The following is an 18,173-nucleotide window of genomic DNA, read 5'->3' on the forward strand; positions in this document are numbered from 1 at the left end:
CAATGTCTTTCTTGCATAAACCAAACCAATTTTGCATATCTGAAATTTCTAGCCTTCGTTTCTCTAAAGGGAAGTGTGAAATGAAAGACACTTGCAAAGCGGTATGAACACAGACATTCTCATGTGGTTGTACGTCTTTCCTGTGGTTGTACGTCTTATATTCTTCAGTGTCTCTCTCGCCTGATTTCTTTTTAGTACCTTGATTTTATTTCCAAAGCCTTCAGCCTCATTTTTATAGAAAGCCATCGTTTTCTTTTTACCCACATTTCATCGATGTACTTAATATTTAATTGAATTTAATCCAAGGACGACTGGCATAATCAAGGTTGAGGTTCATACCTGCCTCTAGCTGATCATACAACTCAGCTGGTTAGGACGGAAGTTGCCAGGATGCTAGGAAACAGTGCACCAGCCCTAGTGATTGGTAGGTTTACAGGGAGGATGGAGGGCATCAGTTCACCTGGAGAGGGGGTTAAATAAAGGTCAGTGAAGGGGCGCCTGGGTGGGTCAGTCGGTTGAGCGGCCAATTTCAGCTCAGGTCATGATCTCGCGGTTTGTGAGTTCGAGCCCCGTGTCGGGCTCTGTGCTGACGGCTCGGAGCCTGGAGCCTGCTTCGGATTCTGTGTCTCCTTCTCTTTCTGCCCATCCCCTGCTTGTGCTTGGTCTCTCTCTGTCTCGCAAAAATAAATAAATGTAAAAAATAAAAAAAATTAAAAAAAAAAAGGTCAGTGAAGAGAATGTGTTTACTGCCACCTACAGGATGCCTTTCCACCAGAGTATTCAGATATTGCAAATAAAAATACAATGCACCTAGTTAAATTTGAACTTCAGATTTATAAAAAAATATTTTTGGTTTGTGTGTGTGTGTGTGTGTGTGCGTGTAAGTGTGTCCCATGCAAATTTATTTGGGACATACTTACACTAAAGAAGTACCCTTTGTTTATCTGAAATTCAAATAAAACTTTTTTTAAGACAATTTTTTAGTATAGTATGTCCCATACAGTATTTGGGATATACTTACATTACGAAATATGCTTGTTTATTTGAAATCCCAACTTAACTGGGACTCCTGTAATTTTTGTCTGGCAATCCTACTTCTGCTCCATATTTTCTTGACATTTGTTGCCTTTTTTCAAGTCTAGATGAAATATCTGCTCCTCTCTGGAATTTTCCTGCCCTCCTTCTAAGCCCATAAATCGTTCACTTTGAGATTCCCACCCTGTGCTCTGTTTTCCTCTCAAGGGTAAGACTGGATTACTGGCTACCGAGACTGGATGCTGAGTCGTCTCTAAGCTCCAGAGAATGGAGTCTTGTCCTCCGTGATGGAGTCCTCCCTTCTCCCCAACTTTCAGTGCAGTGCCTCATGGGCAGTGAGAGATCAGTCCGTGTTTGCTGAGTGAATTATTTAATGAGTGAGGCCCAGCTAACCCTCCAAAGTAAAGTGTGATGCCACCCCCTCCTCTACGTGAATTAGCAGGGAGGTGAGATTTAACGCTGGTTTTCAGAAGAGTTCTCATTTGGCCCTTTTTCTTTCTATTTTTCAGCAAGATCAGTGACAGAATCAACCATAGAAGCCACTTCTGAAGAGGCACAGACAGCAGGTGGTAACTGAACTCTGGGATTGGGTGGTTGTGGGGCCCAAAGCCACCCCAAGGACTCAGGAGGGCCTGCTATGGAGATTCTTGCTGGGTTTTAGATGTAGGGCAAGGAAGGGCCTCTTCTGATGGGGTCTACCAGGGCCCGGGCCTCTTCCTCGTAAGGTTCCACACTGACCAGAAGATAGGTCCTGAGTCTTCATGCTGGCCTCTGCCCAGTGACACCCCTTTCCTAAGATCTCTCCCCCTCAGGGTGTTCCCTGGGGGTTGCAGCCACTCAGAGAGGCAGCAGAGGCAGGTGTGGACAGGAGGATCTAACTAAGACTCTGGATATAATCAGTTATGATTTCTCTTCTTTTCTAGAATTTTTATCAAGTGTTGGGAAAACAGTGAATACCTCTGCCTTGGTTGATGCTTTAAATAGTAACTTCTTCTGCTGTTTCTTTATCTTCTTCTAGCCCTGTGTGTGCACAGGTGTGCCTGCCTGTGCAAAAGTGCAGACCTTATGATTTGGGTCACATAGTTCAATGTTAAATGTATAGACGCCAAGAGGCAAAACTGTGCCATGGGTAAGAGCAACTGGCCTGAGTACAAGTCCTGCCCCTTATTGCCTACCAGCCAGTTGGTCTTGGGTCACCTTCCAGAGCCTCTGTTTTTCCATGGGTTGTTTTGAGGACTAACCAGGATGATACATGGAAAGCTCTTGAATAGCATCTGAGCAACTGCGTGGTTTGGTCAGGGCTCAGCACAGGTTGTCCTGGACGATGTGTGCTGCTCAGGAAACAGATCCTACCTGTGGCACTGCCCCCACAACGCACATGACTGTGGCCATGGGGAAGACATGGGCCATCTGCTCAGGGGGGCCTCCAAGAGATAATGCATATTACATAGCTCAAGGCAGAATCATGATAGCAATGACCTCTCTTCCTCTCCAAACTGATTTGTCCATCAGGAAAGTGCAAACAATGGAGTGCTTTGACCAACTTATTTTACCGCTAAGTCAACTTCAGTTTACTTCTCTCTAAGAGGAGGGGATCCTACCATTATGGGTTGCCATGAGGGCCAAATGAGACAATGTGGGTGACGTACTTAAAGACAGTGAGTGTTGGAAATTGTAGAATTATCATCATTGTAATTCTTATTGTAATGGTGGCTGACATCCGTTGTGTGCCAACAACACGCCAGCCAGTCTGATACACATTCGATCTACGTCTCTTGTTTAATTCTCCCGATTAAATGAGAATTTAATCGAGCGTCAGTAAGTCTCAGTAAGTGACCACCTCTGTCATTTTATGAGAAAGGAAAGACATTTTCACCTCCCCACTGTCTTTGTCAACACAAAGCCACTTGACTGTTCTTTGGACCCAACAGTTGCCAATCTATGCTTTTAGTGATTTCAGCCGGTCAAGAACCGAGAAGCCAGAGCTCACCTTCTCAGCTCCTCATGCCCATTCGTACGAACCGGCCAGGCTACGTTCCCTCAAAGAAATAAGAAAAGGAATGGGTCCCACATTTGTACGAAATTAGGTACAAGCCTAATTTGCTTTTCTTCAGGGATGAAACGTTCATTTCTATTTTAATGAAATACAGAAATATCTGCAGCAGGAAGTATGCAGAAACAAGTGCCCACATTATTAAAGAGTGTTACAGTGAATTTATTCTGCAGATGTAAAAAGCCATTTTTTTTTAAGTCACCATGTTTCTTGGGACTAGCTTAGCATTTTGTTCTCCACGCACCAGAGACGCAAGAAGTCTTTATCAATTTGAATGAAGTTTCAAAGACAGATTACAGATCTGTTGCCGTTGATCCACATGCAGTGGCTATAACTCTACTTCGGAGTCAACCAGAAGAAAACCAATGGTTCATATGTGGATTTCTTGGTCAGGATCCCTGTAGATGAAACACACTCATGTCTGATTTTTCTTTTATTCCTTTGTAGTTTCCCAATCAGATCTTCTCACAACACCTGGTGAGTACTTTCAAAACAATGTCTGAATTTGGTTTAGAATTTAATTATTATCCTATACAGTTATTTACATCCTAAGCACAAACACTGCCTTTAGTGAATGGTATGAGGTCTACACAAAAGCATGATTTGTGTCCTTTGTAGAAATACAAAGACAATAGAAGCTTCTTTCAGTTATAGAATAAATGGACCAAGTAGTTATACTGTTATGTTCTTCTTCAATTTTATTTTGCCTTTGCCTCAAACTTTTATGTACATCAGAATCAATGAGGATATTTTTTGAATGCCAGTTCTTGGGATCTACCTTCCTTCCCTTCAGAGACCCTGATTTGGAGGGTCCGGTTTGAGGCTCAGGAATCTGAACTCTGATTCCTTCAGTTTCAGTTTGAAACTTCAGTTTCAAAGTAACTGAAAATGAAGATGGTCCGTAGACCGCACTTTGAGCAACATGCTGCATGGCCCAGTATTGAATTAAGTTTTTATGTTTGGAGTGTAATTCCAGAAGCATGACATTGCTAAGAATTTCCAAAGACAGTGGCAGAGATACGTATATATGTATTTTAAGTTCTATCTGTTTTTACTTATTTTTTTCTTAATGTCTGTATTTTGCTCAATGTCAAGTACATTTAAGTTGGTAACATTTTCCCAAGTGGTTCATGGCTGCATCATAAGTCTGACTGATTGATATCAAGGCTTTTCAACAAGTGCATTGCTAACATTGAGCGTTTACACCCCTTTCCAAATGACCTCAATATCTTTGCTACCTCATTTGGTGAGAACCAGTCCTGCCATGGACCCTTCTATGCAGGAGAGACTACAGTGTGGGCTCTCTGTGTGGTGTTTCAGGAGAATGTGTCTCCCGATCTCAGGGACTTATGGTCTAATGGCAAGATAGACAGTAATCATACAGTTACAAGTACAGCTGTGGGAAATTCTGGAGCAAGAGGTACATGGCGAGAGAGATGTGATCAGGCTATGAGAAAGAGACCAGCTCCAAGATAGTCACAGGTGAACTCAGGTCTGGAGCTAGTGCAGGAATTCACCAGACAGAGCACGAAGGAAGAGTGGTTTTCTGTTCTTCACTGCATTTGCTGTCAGGAATGTGAAGGAACAGGTACAGACTCAGATGGACGATAGCCACCCTGTTTCTGCCATTAGATACTCCCCTCCTCCATGCTTAGCCATCTAGCCAGGGTACTGCCCTGATGGGAGGTTATCTCTAGGTTCCATTTTCCAAACTGCCCTTGACACATTTTCCAAAGCTCTAACTAAAAAAAGAGAGAGAGAGAGAGAGAGAGAGAGAGAGAGAGAGAGAGAGAGAGACTTATAGTTAATAGAGTTTTTGAAGTGTTGCCTGCCATTGGTGGTAGAATACCATTTGTCTTTTGGAGCAAATGGGTTAAGAGCCACAGCTGGACTTGATTCTTGTTTGCCTTCTAAATTCTTGTCTAAATATGGATGGAGTTGGTGGAAGGCAAAGCCAGAGATGCGTTCATGAGCAAATCCCTGGGAAGCTCATCCTTCGATCATATCTTGAACTGACATATTAAAGATGAGCAATGTAGCACGATCTCTGCTTTGTGTCATCCTATCCCCCCTGTACCAACCCCTTAAGTTGGCCATTTTCTTGGAGATAGTGAGACTTAATGAAGAGGGCTTATACACAGCTTCCATCCACAACGTGCTTAACTCCACTGAGATAGACGCAGACTATACGGCAGAGTAGATGGTACCTGAGAGGATGAACTAATCTGGGGGCTTGTGACAGATGTAAGATGAAAGCCTTCTTAAAGATGAAAACCACAATAATTGAAAGCACTCTTATCCTGGAGTGGTGCTACACAAAAACAATATGGAAATTTAGTCAAGGCTGCTGGGTGACTTCATATTGAAAACCTCATTTTGTTGAGTTTATGGAAAGTAGGTTGGCGTGGACCACTTTCCTTGCAAGAACCACAAGGAGTGGGTTGGTAGCAGGCAGTGGCTGTGACAAAAGTCAGTGCAAGATGATAGCTGAAAGCCTTGACAATAGAGGTGGAGTCTGTATGTCCTTGGACTCATTTGTTCAATGTTTGTGACTCCGTGTCCTTGTCTATAAGTGGGGATACTGGGTTGGGGTAAAGATGAACTGAGATAGTACATATAAATAGTAAAACATGGTGTTGTTCTCAACTATGAAGATGTAATACTTCTTCAGTAAATGTGTTTAAGGTCCAGAGCACTTTCCAGAGGGCTATTGGAGTCACCACACAGTCCCCTTAGGCTTCCCTTCTAGAATAACTGGAGTGGTCTAGCCAGTAGATGTGGGCTGGTTTGATGACACCGGTTTGTTTTTATACTCAAGCTCTTCTTCAGGCCCTCTTCACCCCCACTAGAACAATAATGTATGCCGTGTTCAAATGTACACAATAATTACTCCAGAAGATTTGGGGCAATGGTTGAGTCTAGATGGAAAGGGACCAGCTCCCTTGGAAAGTGACTAGGTCTTTGGGGGGAATGTCTTTTGAGATCTCTTTGTAGCTTTTCCCGGTTGGTTCATTCTGATGGTTCAACTGTCTTGGACATGGTACCCAGCAGTAGAGACCAGACTATTTCTGTTCCTGGAAAACAAAGAAGTGGGAGCTGTTCTTTCCAAGTGATTTACCATCATTCCCAAAATGGCAGCTGACATCATCTACAGCTCTGTGGTTGCTTGCTGGAAGAAAGCAAGTGGGTCTCAGTACATTTGTGGAAAAGTGTCTGTTCAGACTGTGCACAAATAGCCCAGAGACAACCTTAGTGTTCTGTTTGGTGCTATGGCTGGATGTTGTCAGGACTCTGGATCTCAGAGCTTCTGAGTTGGATGTTTCTTGACTGCCGTGTGACTAAGCAAAGATACCTGGAACAAGAAAATAGGAATTGTGTGGTGTCATCTGTACTGTGTTTAAATGTCAGAGTTTTCAACAGAGGACTCTCTCAGGCATGTCTGTCATCATGTCCTTGAGTGTGGGAGCAGGGATGGCATGTCAGAAATGAGGTGGGGATGTTCTGGTGCAGACATTTCCTAGGTGTGTGGCCTCTGTTGAAAGAATGCTCTAGCTTCTTGTTTCCATTTTGGATTGCTTCTCCATCCTCAGGGGCGTGCAGCTACATGGCCTCACTGGCCCTGTTACTGGGTCATCAACAATATGAAACAGGGCAGCTGGAGAAGTCCAGTGTGGAACCCACATTCAAAGTGTTGAGACAAATGGGGTGGTTCTCTGGCATCCAGTCCCCTCCCTGTCCTGTTGGTTTTGCTAGAAAGAGATAAATCTCTGAACCCCTGAGTTCTGCTCCCAGCAGGACTCACATTTACAAAGAATCTGGAGAAGTTTGTCAAATGCCTTAACTTTCCCTGTACCAGGAATTTAAGAAAAAAGGGATCGTGAAAGAAAATTTATTAAAATTTATAATAAGAATTTAAACAGCAGATCTCCTGTATGAAGTAGATTTTGGCACATTAGCATTAGAAAAAGTAAAAGTGTTACCATCACATGTCCTTTTAGCAAAATGAGATGGTCCAAGTTCTCGCTGAGAAATATCACTGATGAAATCCTTTCCACTGAAGTGAGTGAGCGCACTATATTTTGTTTTTGTACTTAGAATTATATTACTGACTCTTTGATTCTCGCATTTGAGGAAGTTCCTCTAGGTTATCATAATTTGAAGGCTCAGAGTCTGAGATTTCAATTGTACAAGCAATTTCACCATTACTGTTAGCATCTACAGGACTGCTCTCTATCTCTTTATGTTCCTCTTCTGACTCATCTAGTTATTGTGAAACATCTTCCTTTGTCAATTTTCTTCTCTTTATCATTGATAACAAGTAATGAAACATTCTGAATTCTTAATTTAATTCAATGAAAGCCAAAAGCATCCTACAAAGACAGTGTCTCCAGTCTTTAAAAAAATACCCTCTTGAAAGCTACGGTGATATTTGGGTCACTGAGAAATGGTGACCCATTCCATTTGTCTTCTAGATAAAGCCTACCATTCCATTTTTTTCTTCTAGATAATGCCACCATTCTCTCTTTGTCTTTATTATAGAACTCTTTTTTAATGATAGTTAATAATTAATGAGTAATGATGAACCAATTTCTCACATGATGAAATAGCAAAATGTCTCAAGATATAGGAAAAAGGGGATCACTGAGAGCCCATAATGTATCTTGGACTTCTAAAAGGATCCAGTGAACCCATATAGTGACTATAAGAATGAGTTTTATTCTGTTTTCTTTTCTTTTATTAAAGTTTTTTTATAAGTTTATTTTTGAGAGAGAGAGAGAAAGAGCATGAGTGGGGAGGGGCAAAGACAGAGGGAGACACAGAACCGAAGCAGAATCCAAGCTGTCAGCACAGAGCCTGATGCGGGGCTCAAACTCACGAACTGTGAGATCATGACCTGAGCTGAAGTCGGATGCTTAACCGACTGAGCCACCAGGCGCCCCTATCCTATTTTCTTCTAATGAATAAATATTCTTTTTGTCCTTTGGAAGACCTCTAAAAACATAGAAAGGTCATGACCTATCAATCCTCACAAATAGAATGCGATTTGCTCAAAAAAAGAAACTCAAAAACTAAAATTAAGTCTGATGGCCCCTGAAGGTGTCCTTAGGGTTAATCTGAAGTCGAAGGGCATGGAGAGCTTTAGAGTGGCCTCACTGATGATAAAGATCCAGGGTTCTCTAGATGTCGGTTTTCTTCAAGATAGACTAGAAATTTCACAGGGTATGGATCAGAAGGAAGAGGTCATCTGCTGCCAGAATAAATACTTTTTTAGGGGGCCTCTGAGTGGCTATTCTGAGTGCTGACTCCACTCAAAGTTCAGACTGGAAGGAGGATTCAACTGGCATCCAGAATCCTAGAAACCCGTCTACGCTGCCTTTTCTTGTCTAGCCTTTCTTTCTGCGAACAGATTACGCTATAAACTGTAGCGTAAGTGGGCAGCGTAAAGAGGCATGTACTTCATTACATCTAAAATTATCAAACACTCCATATCCAGCCCACTTGTAATCTATTCTTGCAAAACCCCAAACACTGCAAGAACACTGTCGGCACAGAGACCCAAGAGTGAGCCACAGCGCCCCCTGGCATGGTTGTAAGGTAACGCTCAAGCCAATTTCTGTGACTGTACATCATTTATAAACAGCAGAACCTCTGTTTCAAGGTGAATTTTGTTTCTGTCTAGGTCTGTGGAACCCCTTGACTACAGACTATGGTAAGACATTTTTTCTTTACTTGTCTTCCTGGGGTTTTGCTCACTGGCTGAGCCAGCCAGTTCTGCTGCTGTTGCTGCTGCTGTTGGCTAGTTGAGGCTGAGTGCAGTCTTGGCCACAGGGCTAGCACCTGTCCTTTAGAACGCAGGGATGGAGAGGGAAGGATCAGTGGATGCTGAGACCCTAGGCGTGTCCCAGATCCGCACTCAGCCAGTCTCACCTGTCGTTCTCCTTCCTTCTCTGTGCTTCTCGCTCATTCGTTGCGTGAGATTAGCTTCAGCTTGGTGTCAGGAGAGATAGGTGAAAAAAAGCCAGTGCCTCTTCTTAGTGATAGTTATCTTGATGATAACTTACATCTCCGAAGCACTTTGTATGTACCTTGCACAAAATCAGTTTCATACACCAACTGAGTTAATGTATAAAAAAATCATTTAAAATATTGCTTGGCACGTAGTATGTGCTCAGCTAATGCACACAGTAAGTGCTATTATCATGAAATCTTTCCAACACTTTGAGGTAAGTAGTATTATTACCCCCAAGTTGCAGATGAGGAAACTGGGGCACAGATTGGTCACTTGTCAATAGTTATATGTCTAAGGCCACAGGGTGGGGAAGTGTCTGGGCAGAAATTTGAACCCAGAACAGGTGCCTGTTCTCTGTTCACTATTCTTACTAAGTCTATCCATCTTTCCTCAACCTCTGAGCATCTGTGCACACTTGCCACTGAATTTGATATGTCAGAGTCCTTGATGTGACCATTAGGACAGTGGATCCTACCATGGGGTTCTTGGCTCTGTTGAGACCAATCTCTGTCCTTTCAGAAGCTGCCCTGAGGGTCCAAATGTGGCCTTGGAGGGGCTGGAGGGGAGTTTTTTGGTGATTGACCACCAGTAAAGGGCATCTGAGGGTAGGGAGACTGAGAGATCTTCTGCAGGGACATTCACAGCAGTGAAGGGGCAGCAGGAAAGACTGAGGAGGCCTGGAATGCACCTCTAGAATACTCTAGAAACAGCCCGATTGGCATTTCCTCTCTCTTTCTCTGATTCCTTCCTTTATAAAGACCATAGCAACCACCTGCCCCCTTATCTTCCATCCCATCCCACCCTCTCTGGTCCCCCCCCCCCATAAATTTCTCATAACCACAAACCAACCATTGAAAAGCATACCTTAGACCCAGCTCCTGCTGTCACAGTGTTGGGCTGGATTCCTCAGACCCTGCTGCCTGTTTTCCTCCCATAGCACAGGTGGTTCAGCAGGATCATGTCAGGCAGAAGCAAGGTGCCCATGACGGTGGCACCCCGGCTCTGTCAGGAGGCTTGAAAGGTGACCTGAGGCCCACTCTTGGATGAATGCCATCCAAGACTTGACCCTGATCAAGTGGAGAATACAGTGAGGTGCTTTGAGCAGGAAAATGAGTTGAACATATTCACAATTTATGAAAATAAAACTTGGGACATTCCAGGGGGAAAGAGATCAATCCCATCAGCGGAGGAGGGGGCATAGAGTAAGCTCTCCATAAATGCTTATGGAATCCATCAATGGGATGGATTCAAGAGAGAGGGGCAGAGGGCAGGAAAGTCCACTGACAGGGCCCTGGAGTAGGCCAGGTTCAGGAGAAGGAAGATCTAGCAAAATGGCAGTGAGAACAAAAGGAAAGACAACCCTGTTGATACGTTGGATACAAGAGGTACAGAAGAGGAGGAATCCAATATAGCAACCAGATTTCCAACACCGCTCGTGTGGAGCATGGTGACTCCATGATTGAGGTAGACAAAAGAGACTGTGTTGGGTACCAGACAGCAGGGCCCGGCTATCCAGAAGGTCACTGGGAATATTGGTCTAGAGCTTGGCTGGGCTTGTAGGGGTTGATCAGCACTGGAGAGGTGGCTTTGGGGGTCCCTCCTCCTGGAAAGCTCTCAGAGCACATGAGCTCATTCAGGGGGAAGATAGCATGAGAAGAGGGCTAAGACAGTGTGTGGCAGAGCAGCAATATGTAAGGTGCTGGGAGAGGAGAAATGGGGGTGAAGGAGGTGGGGAAGTGGTCAGGAGGAGGAGGGGAACAGGGGGTACTGGTGAGTGAAAGCCAAGGGGGCAGAGAGAGGACGAGAGCTTTCCACTCTTTCAATGCAGGTTTGCCTCTGAGGCTGGTGAGCGGAGGTGACCGGTGTCAGGGCCGCGTGGAGGTCCTGTACCAAGGCTACTGGGGCACCGTGTGTGACGATGACTGGGACACCCAGGATGCAGATGTTGTCTGTCGGCAGCTCGGCTGTGGCCTTGCGGTGTTGGCCCCGGGCGGGGCCTACTTTGGTCAGGGCTCGGGGAACATTCTCTTGGGCTCCGTGTACTGCTCAGGATGGGAGCCCTACCTGTCGAGCTGCTCCCACAGCGGGTGGTACAACCATGAATGTGGCCACAGGGAAGACGCTGGAGTTGTGTGCTCAGGTAGAGCTGACCTCGCCTCGTGTGGTCGCCTGTGCCCCTTGGATGGCAGAGGCTCCTGCTGACCTCTACATCACGGTGCATGCCCACAGCACTTTGCAGTTTACCTGCTTTACTCGAAGCCATGTCTTATTCGATGTTAGAGGGCAGGTTCCTTTTCACTCAGAAAGGGTGAGATCCCAGGCTCAGAGAAGGCAAGTGACTTGCCTGGAGTCCTAAAGCTGGGAAGCGGTGCAGGTGGGTTTCAGTCACAGGCTCCTCCAGAGTTTGTCAATGCAACACCCAGTGGTATCGTTCTGATGATCCCTGGCCTGGGATGACCAAATGCCTTCCTATGTGGCCCTATCTCCTCCTTTTAAAGTCAGGAGAGAAGGACTAGGGACTTCTGGTCCTTAAAACTTAAATCTATACCAAAATCAAACACGGAAGTAACCAGTATATTCTCTTTACTGGGGATTAAATGACCAGCAAAAGATATTTACACTCACAGTGGAAGAGAGAACTTCTCCTTGGCTCAACCTAGCACACGCCAATGCTGAGTTTCTCCTTGTTCACACAATGCTGGTGGGTGTTCAAGCACCAAGTGGTCTTTTAATCCACAAAGAAACCCTGAGGATAACACTCAATGTGTCCCCCAAAGGGGGATTCCTAGATAAATTATCCATCTTTAGAGTGACCTCTGGCATTTGCTATGTGGACTGGTGTGTGCACATGCCCCCGTGCATGGGATGTGACCCAGATAATCCATCACTTGAGAATGCTTCCCCCAGAAAGTGTGGGCCTCCAAGCAGTCACTTTGGAGTGGTTTATTTCAGCATTTGGGGATGCATCTTTGAAAAAACTGCCTTTATTCTTAGTTGGGGCCACCTCCTCAGGAATATCTCAGTGATGGTAGATACGTGTCATTTAAGGGTGTGGGTAAGCTATAGAAATAGGCAGTTTGTATTGGAAATGCGACCTTGTAAATCAGGTGGGGCTGTTAGTCAACTGGGTTATTTTTTGGATGGAGACAGTGGAGGCGGAGGTGGGGGTTGGTGGTAGGGACAAAGAAGATCTCTGGTGGCATTCCAGCATTGAATAAGGGCTGATGAAATGACAGAGAGAGGAATTCTGTTTTGTAAGGAAGAAATGGAGCCTGTCAGCAGTGGGTGGGGTTTCCGGATCACTGCATACAGCCCTTATTTCAGAGCTAAGGAAACAGAAGTCCACCCCTTCTCAAATGAGAGCCAATACTGATTACCTCTTCCTTTCTCCACTCTAGCTTCTTTGTCTCCCACGGAGGCATCCCTGGCAACAGCTGCGGTAGAAGGTAACATTTGTTATATGGGATCACTATGGGCTCATTACCTCACTGTACTCACAGGGCCATCTCTGATCCAGAAGAGGTGCAAAAGGTGTAAGACATAGGGGTGCTCAGCAACAAAGAGGGAACCTCTGAACAAGGCCTCAGGCCTCAACGGGACCATGTCCCTGAGATTGGGGAGGGATTGACCTGCACAGGCACTTCCAAGGAGTTCCAAGGTGGAGCTTGGCGTCCTGTCTCCAGGAAGGCCCTGTTGCTCATGCTCAGGGCCTACCCCTGTGGTCCTCACCGCTGCACTGTGGTGCCTGGCCAGGCTGGGGTGCTGGGTCTCTGGCTACAGGGCCTGGAGAGGCAAGTGCAAACCTGTTGGGGTAGCATCCTTGCGTGCTTGTGCATTTTCCTGAGCCCATATCAGACCAACTTGGTTCCTTCTCAGTATAAAGTAACCATGGTCCTTCAGCTTATGGGCATCAGAGGTCCCATGCACCCCCCTGGGGGCACCTCCAATGAAACAGCTGGGAGGTAGTCAATACAGCTCGAGTTTCTGGCAACCTGGGCTTTGGGAAGGAAAGTCACTGCCATATCACATGGGAAATGTTGACCCTAGGAGAAAAGAAGGAGAGCCTTCACATGAAGGTCCCTGACTAGGAGTCAGCATGGATCAGCTGGGAATCTTAATGGTACACATGTCCGGCATTTCTGTTCCTCAGGCATTATGCTTTCCTGTCCCTAAAGGCCATGGGGTGAAGTCTGACTTTACCTCTTTCTTTTCCCTGTGATTAAGGACACAGATGTCACCAGAGCTGAGGAGGACACTGGCTTTGTTAAATTTAGCCATGTCTTCCCAAGATTCTTACTTGTAGCAGGTGTAAGAGGAGAACCTGCTTCTCTCTAGAGTGGTTTCCTCTGACTATGTATTAGGAGTAACAGCTGGGCCTGACAAGTTCTTTGGTACAACTGGTCCACCCAGGGGTGCAGGTGAGGAACTCAGGGGCTTAAATATCTGACTATGACACAAGACTGCATATAGGACTTACATAGACCTACTCTTGTCAGGACCTCCAGTGTGGGGTAGATGTGGGAGTCAACTTTCTCTAGATCCAAAAAGACCTCAGATAGAAGTCCAATAGGGAATTCAGAAACAAAATGAGTGCTTTAGTGAGAGTGGGTTAAGAGGAGTAATCAGGTCATCTCTTCTTCAGGTCCCAGCACCAGGTAGGATCTTGCTGGGGCCTTGGATGAACACCACAGTTCTTTGAAACAGTGTGAAAATGATAGGTTTAAAGCCATAATCTTACTTAATGGGTAAACATCAGAAGCATTTTCACTAGAGTAGAAAACAAGGCAAGATGGCCTTTGGGACCCCTGTCATTTAACACTGTGCAAGAGATACTAGCCAATGCAATTAGACAAGAGAAATCAGTTAGAAGCATAAGGATTAGAAAAGTTATTTTTACATCTGTCCCCTGGAGCCCTGCATAGGTCACATGTGGGATGGTCAGAATCAAGGTCAGTAGGTTAATGAAGAGAGATTTCTTCCAAAATAGTCTTTTAGAATGAGAGAGCTTGAGGCTAGACAGGTTTGTTCCCTTTTCTAAAGTCACATAGCAAGATGAGATCCAGGTCAGAAATGATGTTTCCTTAGCAGGTTCTATTTTACTTCCAGTTATTGATTCTCCTCAGAAGGGACCTAATTTTACATTTTATGTGTTTCCCCCCTCCTTCTATAATCTATCTATGCAGATAGCACTACAGAGGATACTGGGACTACTGGTGCAATAGGTAATGATTAATTTTATTTGGCTCCTTTTTGGTGGGTAATGATGCCAAATATATACATGGGTGTCACTCTTATTCAGGAAGAATTCTAGAACTGGGGTGAGAAAGAGTATTGTATGCATATAACACAAAGGAAGGTCCCTTGTGACCCAGGGCCCAGCTTGAGTTGGAGCTTCCTTCATTGTCCATCCCTTAATGGTACACATGTCCGGTGAGTAGAGGTGACTGGTGTCAGGGCCACGTGGAGGTCCTGTACTGAGGCTCTTGGGGCACTGTGTGTGATGATGACTGGGACACCAATGATGCCAATATGGTCTGTAGGCAGCTGGGCTGTGGCTGGGCCATGTCAGCCCCAGGAAATGCCCAGTCTGGTCAAGGCTCAAGGCCAATTGTCTTGGACAATGTGCACTGCTCGAGGCATGAGTCCTACCCGTGGAGCTGCCCCCACAATGGCTGAACTCACACAACTGTGGCCATGGGGAGGATGCCAGTGGGTGGGGAGGAATCAGTTGAAATATGGGATCTCTAGGAGCCTGGGTGCCTTGGGTCAGAGACCAGTGGAATCAGTCTCTAGACTACAGAGTTACCTGTTTCATCCCACAAATATGCACTGGTCCCAGCCATTCTAGCCCCAAAGACTTGACTATGGAGCCAGAAGGAGCATGTGAAAAATGTTTTCTAAGCCAACCTCAGAGCCCAAGATATGTATGAGAACTCACAAGACATCCTGGTGTCATCAGACGAGAATTCTCTTCAGCATGGGACAGTCATGGGTCGAGCTGTGTCCCTGTTTTGCTCAGACAAAAAACTTGTGGATAGTCTTTAAGCCCTCTCAAGGCTACAAACTAAGGTGCATTTACTTCCCCTTGAAGTTCTAGTGGCTTAGATTGGGGAGAGAAGTCACTGTCCTTTTAACCTTGAAGAATTCTAACTCATGATACTTTAAGAGACCAGCCTAGTTAAAACTCTCAGTGACCTTCACCTACTGTGAAGCACTATGAATATGATAGAGTCCTAAGACTTTGTCATTTGTGGCAACGTGTAAGAGAAATGTTATGCCTTCATTTAGGGACTGAATTTGGTTTGGTCCTGAGGCTGGTGAGTAGAGGTGACTGGTGTCAGGGCCACGTGGAGGTCCTGTACTGAGGCTCTTGGGGCACTGTGTGTGATGATGACTGGGACACCAATGATGCCAATATGGTCTGTAGGCAGCTGGGCTGTGGCTGGGCCATGTCAGCCCCAGGAAATGCCCAGTCTGGTCAAGGCTCAAGGCCAATTGTCTTGGACAATGTGCACTGCTCGAGGCATGAGTCCTACCCGTGGAGCTGCCCCCACAATGGCTGAACTCACACAACTGTGGCCATGGGGAGGATGCCAGTGTCATCTGTTCAGGTGGGAAACAAATATTCCTGGCTCTCTCTTGAAGTGGCCTTTGATGGGAACAAACACGCTGCATACTACAAGGCCCACATCCAACCCTCTCTGAGATATCCTGTGCCTCCTAAGGTTTCCTGGAGACAGCAGGCAACTGATGTACAATAAGAAAGAAAGGGTAGAGTATGTTCTCCTCCCCTATTAGGCCAACAGAGAAGGACCAATATGACTTTGCAACAACAATGGCATAGTGGGTGAAAGGAACCATCCACTATTCAGTGGACAGAAAAATTGAGCCATTATTCCTTCTCAGTGGAATTATTACTCAGTACACCACCAATTTCCCAGGACGATCTTTCTCAAGGCACACATCTTGTGTGTGGTTGGAAAATGAACCACCTTCACCCCTTTGTGGTCAAATTATGTTGGGTCATCAGTGAGGCAAACTCAGAGAACAGGATTGCGGTCCAAACTGTGCATTTGGGCAGGCAGTGAATAGCAGTTGGAAGTGGGGAAGGTGCAGGGAATGGCCGCTCAGTAGTACATAGAATGCTGAAGAACCACATATGACTAAGGGACCTGAGCTTCACCCCTGCAGAAAGCCGAAGAGACCTTGTAAAGATTGAGAGCATTGCACCTGGGCTGGTGGAATTGGAGTCTTCCTAGAATAACTGCCCAGACTCATTCTTGCTGTTCCCATGCTGAATGAACACAATGATTTGGCAGCCTGTTGCAGGCAGGGTGGTGGCATTCTGCTTGCTGGAAGGTCAGCCCTCAGACCTAGCGAGGCAGGCAATGGCAATGGGACATAGGGTGGGGCTCCCAGAGGATGGAGAGATTCATGGAGGGCCCTGGCTCTGTCTAACTGAGGGCACGTGAAGTCATCAGCTCTGTATGCATAGTCTCATAATCTTCCAGCTTGATCCAGTTGGGGCACCGGTCGCTTTGTGTCTAACCTCAAGTTTCTTTCTCACAGCTACTCACACCCAGTCCACAAGCCAGCCAGGTGAGTCCTTATGACCGTACTTGGAATGTTCCTTTTCTTCATCCCCCGCCCCGCCCCATGCCTCTTCTACCCATTCTGGGAGAACCACTGTTCTTCAGAGAACCTATGTACACGCTTTGTCCCCCACCCCCATCATAGAGTCCCCAACAGGTGGTTCTTAACCAGACCTGGGGTTCTAAAGTCCCATCTGTCTATCAATCCATGATGTTTCATCCAGTCCTTTCAGGCTGTCCCAGGAGACAGCTGCCTGAAGGTTCAGGGAACTGGCCCTGTGTTACATGAATTTCAGCTGTAAGGCAATCTTGGCTGATATGATGAGTGGGAGAGTGGACACGGATGACGATTAACCTCCTCTGAAGGGACAGCAGGCTGGATTCTCTTCATCACTCACTGCTTTCAGCAACCTCAGATTCATCAGGGTCACATGTCTATCCAAAGTGGCAGGGACAGTGCCCAGGGGATAGGAGTGTAATAACTGATGGCAAGTTTCGGGTACCAAGATACCTGACTGGTTTCAAGTCAACCCACCACGCTCCTGACGCTTTTTGCCCAAGCTTCAGAGTGTGGGAAACTGCTCAGACTACATGCCTCAGAGCAGGGAGGTGGCAAAGGCTTTGTAAGGGAGAAAAGAACATGCTAGGCTTAGAGACTGATGTGGACGGACCAGGCTGTGCTCTTGCATGGCCTTGATCCCAAGAGAGCTGGCTGAGCAGGAGGCTTGTGTATCACAAATAGAAGCAAGGTGGCAGGCTGCAATGTGCATTGTCAGCTGCCTGCCAAAAACTCTTTTAAAAGACTGCTTTCCATGAGGTCTAACTCTGGCCTTTCCCTTTGTCATCACTTCCAGGCACCTGGCTCCTCACCTCCATACCTGTAACACCAAATATAGGTAAATGACCCCCTTGACTCATTCTTCTTCTAGATAAAGTTTGGGTTTGGAAGTGACAGGAGGAGTCGCAGGGTGTGCCCTTCATTATTTTTGTCCCTGTGTGTGTGTGTTTGGTGGTAGAAAGAGGTGTCTCTCACACCCTAGGTCTGATCTTAGGGGGCTGGCCACCTGAATCAGGGGAATCATGGGATGAAGTTCAGTGAAGAGTCTCCAACAGGGGTTAATGTAATACTTAGAGCCCACACAAGTCCTGCTGTGACCTTGCTCATGGCTCCCACGCTATGGAGTGCGGCCTCAGGAAGAGGGGGGCAACACGACGGTACTGCTCCTTTCATGCCAAGTTGCCATCAAGTCCTGGGGCTTTTTCCAGAAAACGTCAGGGCTCCTCAGAAGCCAAAAAGCTGCCCAACAGAGCAGTGGTCTTGGCTTGCAACCAGTAGTTATGGGGCTCGATCCTGAGCAGGCCCAGTGGGGTTTGGGGTTATCTTCCTACTCACCTCGATTGAATCATAAGGTGCTTCCCTGCATCAGAATATCCTAAGGCCTAGGATGTGTAGGATGTTTCCACTGTTTCCCTGTGAGGAAGA

At 46.0% G+C, this 18,173-nt stretch overlaps 1 protein-coding gene across 8 annotated transcripts in view; it reads left to right on the forward strand.

Annotated features, from left to right (window-relative positions):
- The window catches only part of DMBT1 (deleted in malignant brain tumors 1), a 56,269-nt gene that overhangs the window by 6,973 nt on the left and 31,123 nt on the right, over nucleotides 1-18,173 (forward strand). For 5 of the 8 annotated variants that reach the window (XM_058698002.1, XM_058698006.1, XM_058698008.1 and 2 more), the window contains exons 2-9: nucleotides 1,545-1,601; nucleotides 3,536-3,565; nucleotides 8,769-8,798; nucleotides 10,927-11,238; nucleotides 12,497-12,544; nucleotides 14,282-14,320; nucleotides 16,668-16,697; nucleotides 17,545-17,586. In XM_058698002.1, the coding sequence (XP_058553985.1) occupies nucleotides 1,545-1,601; nucleotides 3,536-3,565; nucleotides 8,769-8,798; nucleotides 10,927-11,238; nucleotides 12,497-12,544; nucleotides 14,282-14,320; nucleotides 16,668-16,697; nucleotides 17,545-17,586 (588 nt within the window). The remainder of the gene's footprint in view (nucleotides 1-1,544; nucleotides 1,602-3,535; nucleotides 3,566-8,768; nucleotides 8,799-10,926; nucleotides 11,239-12,496; nucleotides 12,545-14,281; nucleotides 14,321-16,667; nucleotides 16,698-17,544; nucleotides 17,587-18,173) is intronic. The other 3 variants (XM_058698003.1, XM_058698004.1, XM_058698009.1) reach the window with 3 other exon arrangements.

This window comes from Neofelis nebulosa, chromosome 13 (assembly GCF_028018385.1).
Source record: "Neofelis nebulosa isolate mNeoNeb1 chromosome 13, mNeoNeb1.pri, whole genome shotgun sequence".
NCBI classification, from domain to species: Eukaryota; Metazoa; Chordata; class Mammalia; order Carnivora; family Felidae; genus Neofelis; species Neofelis nebulosa.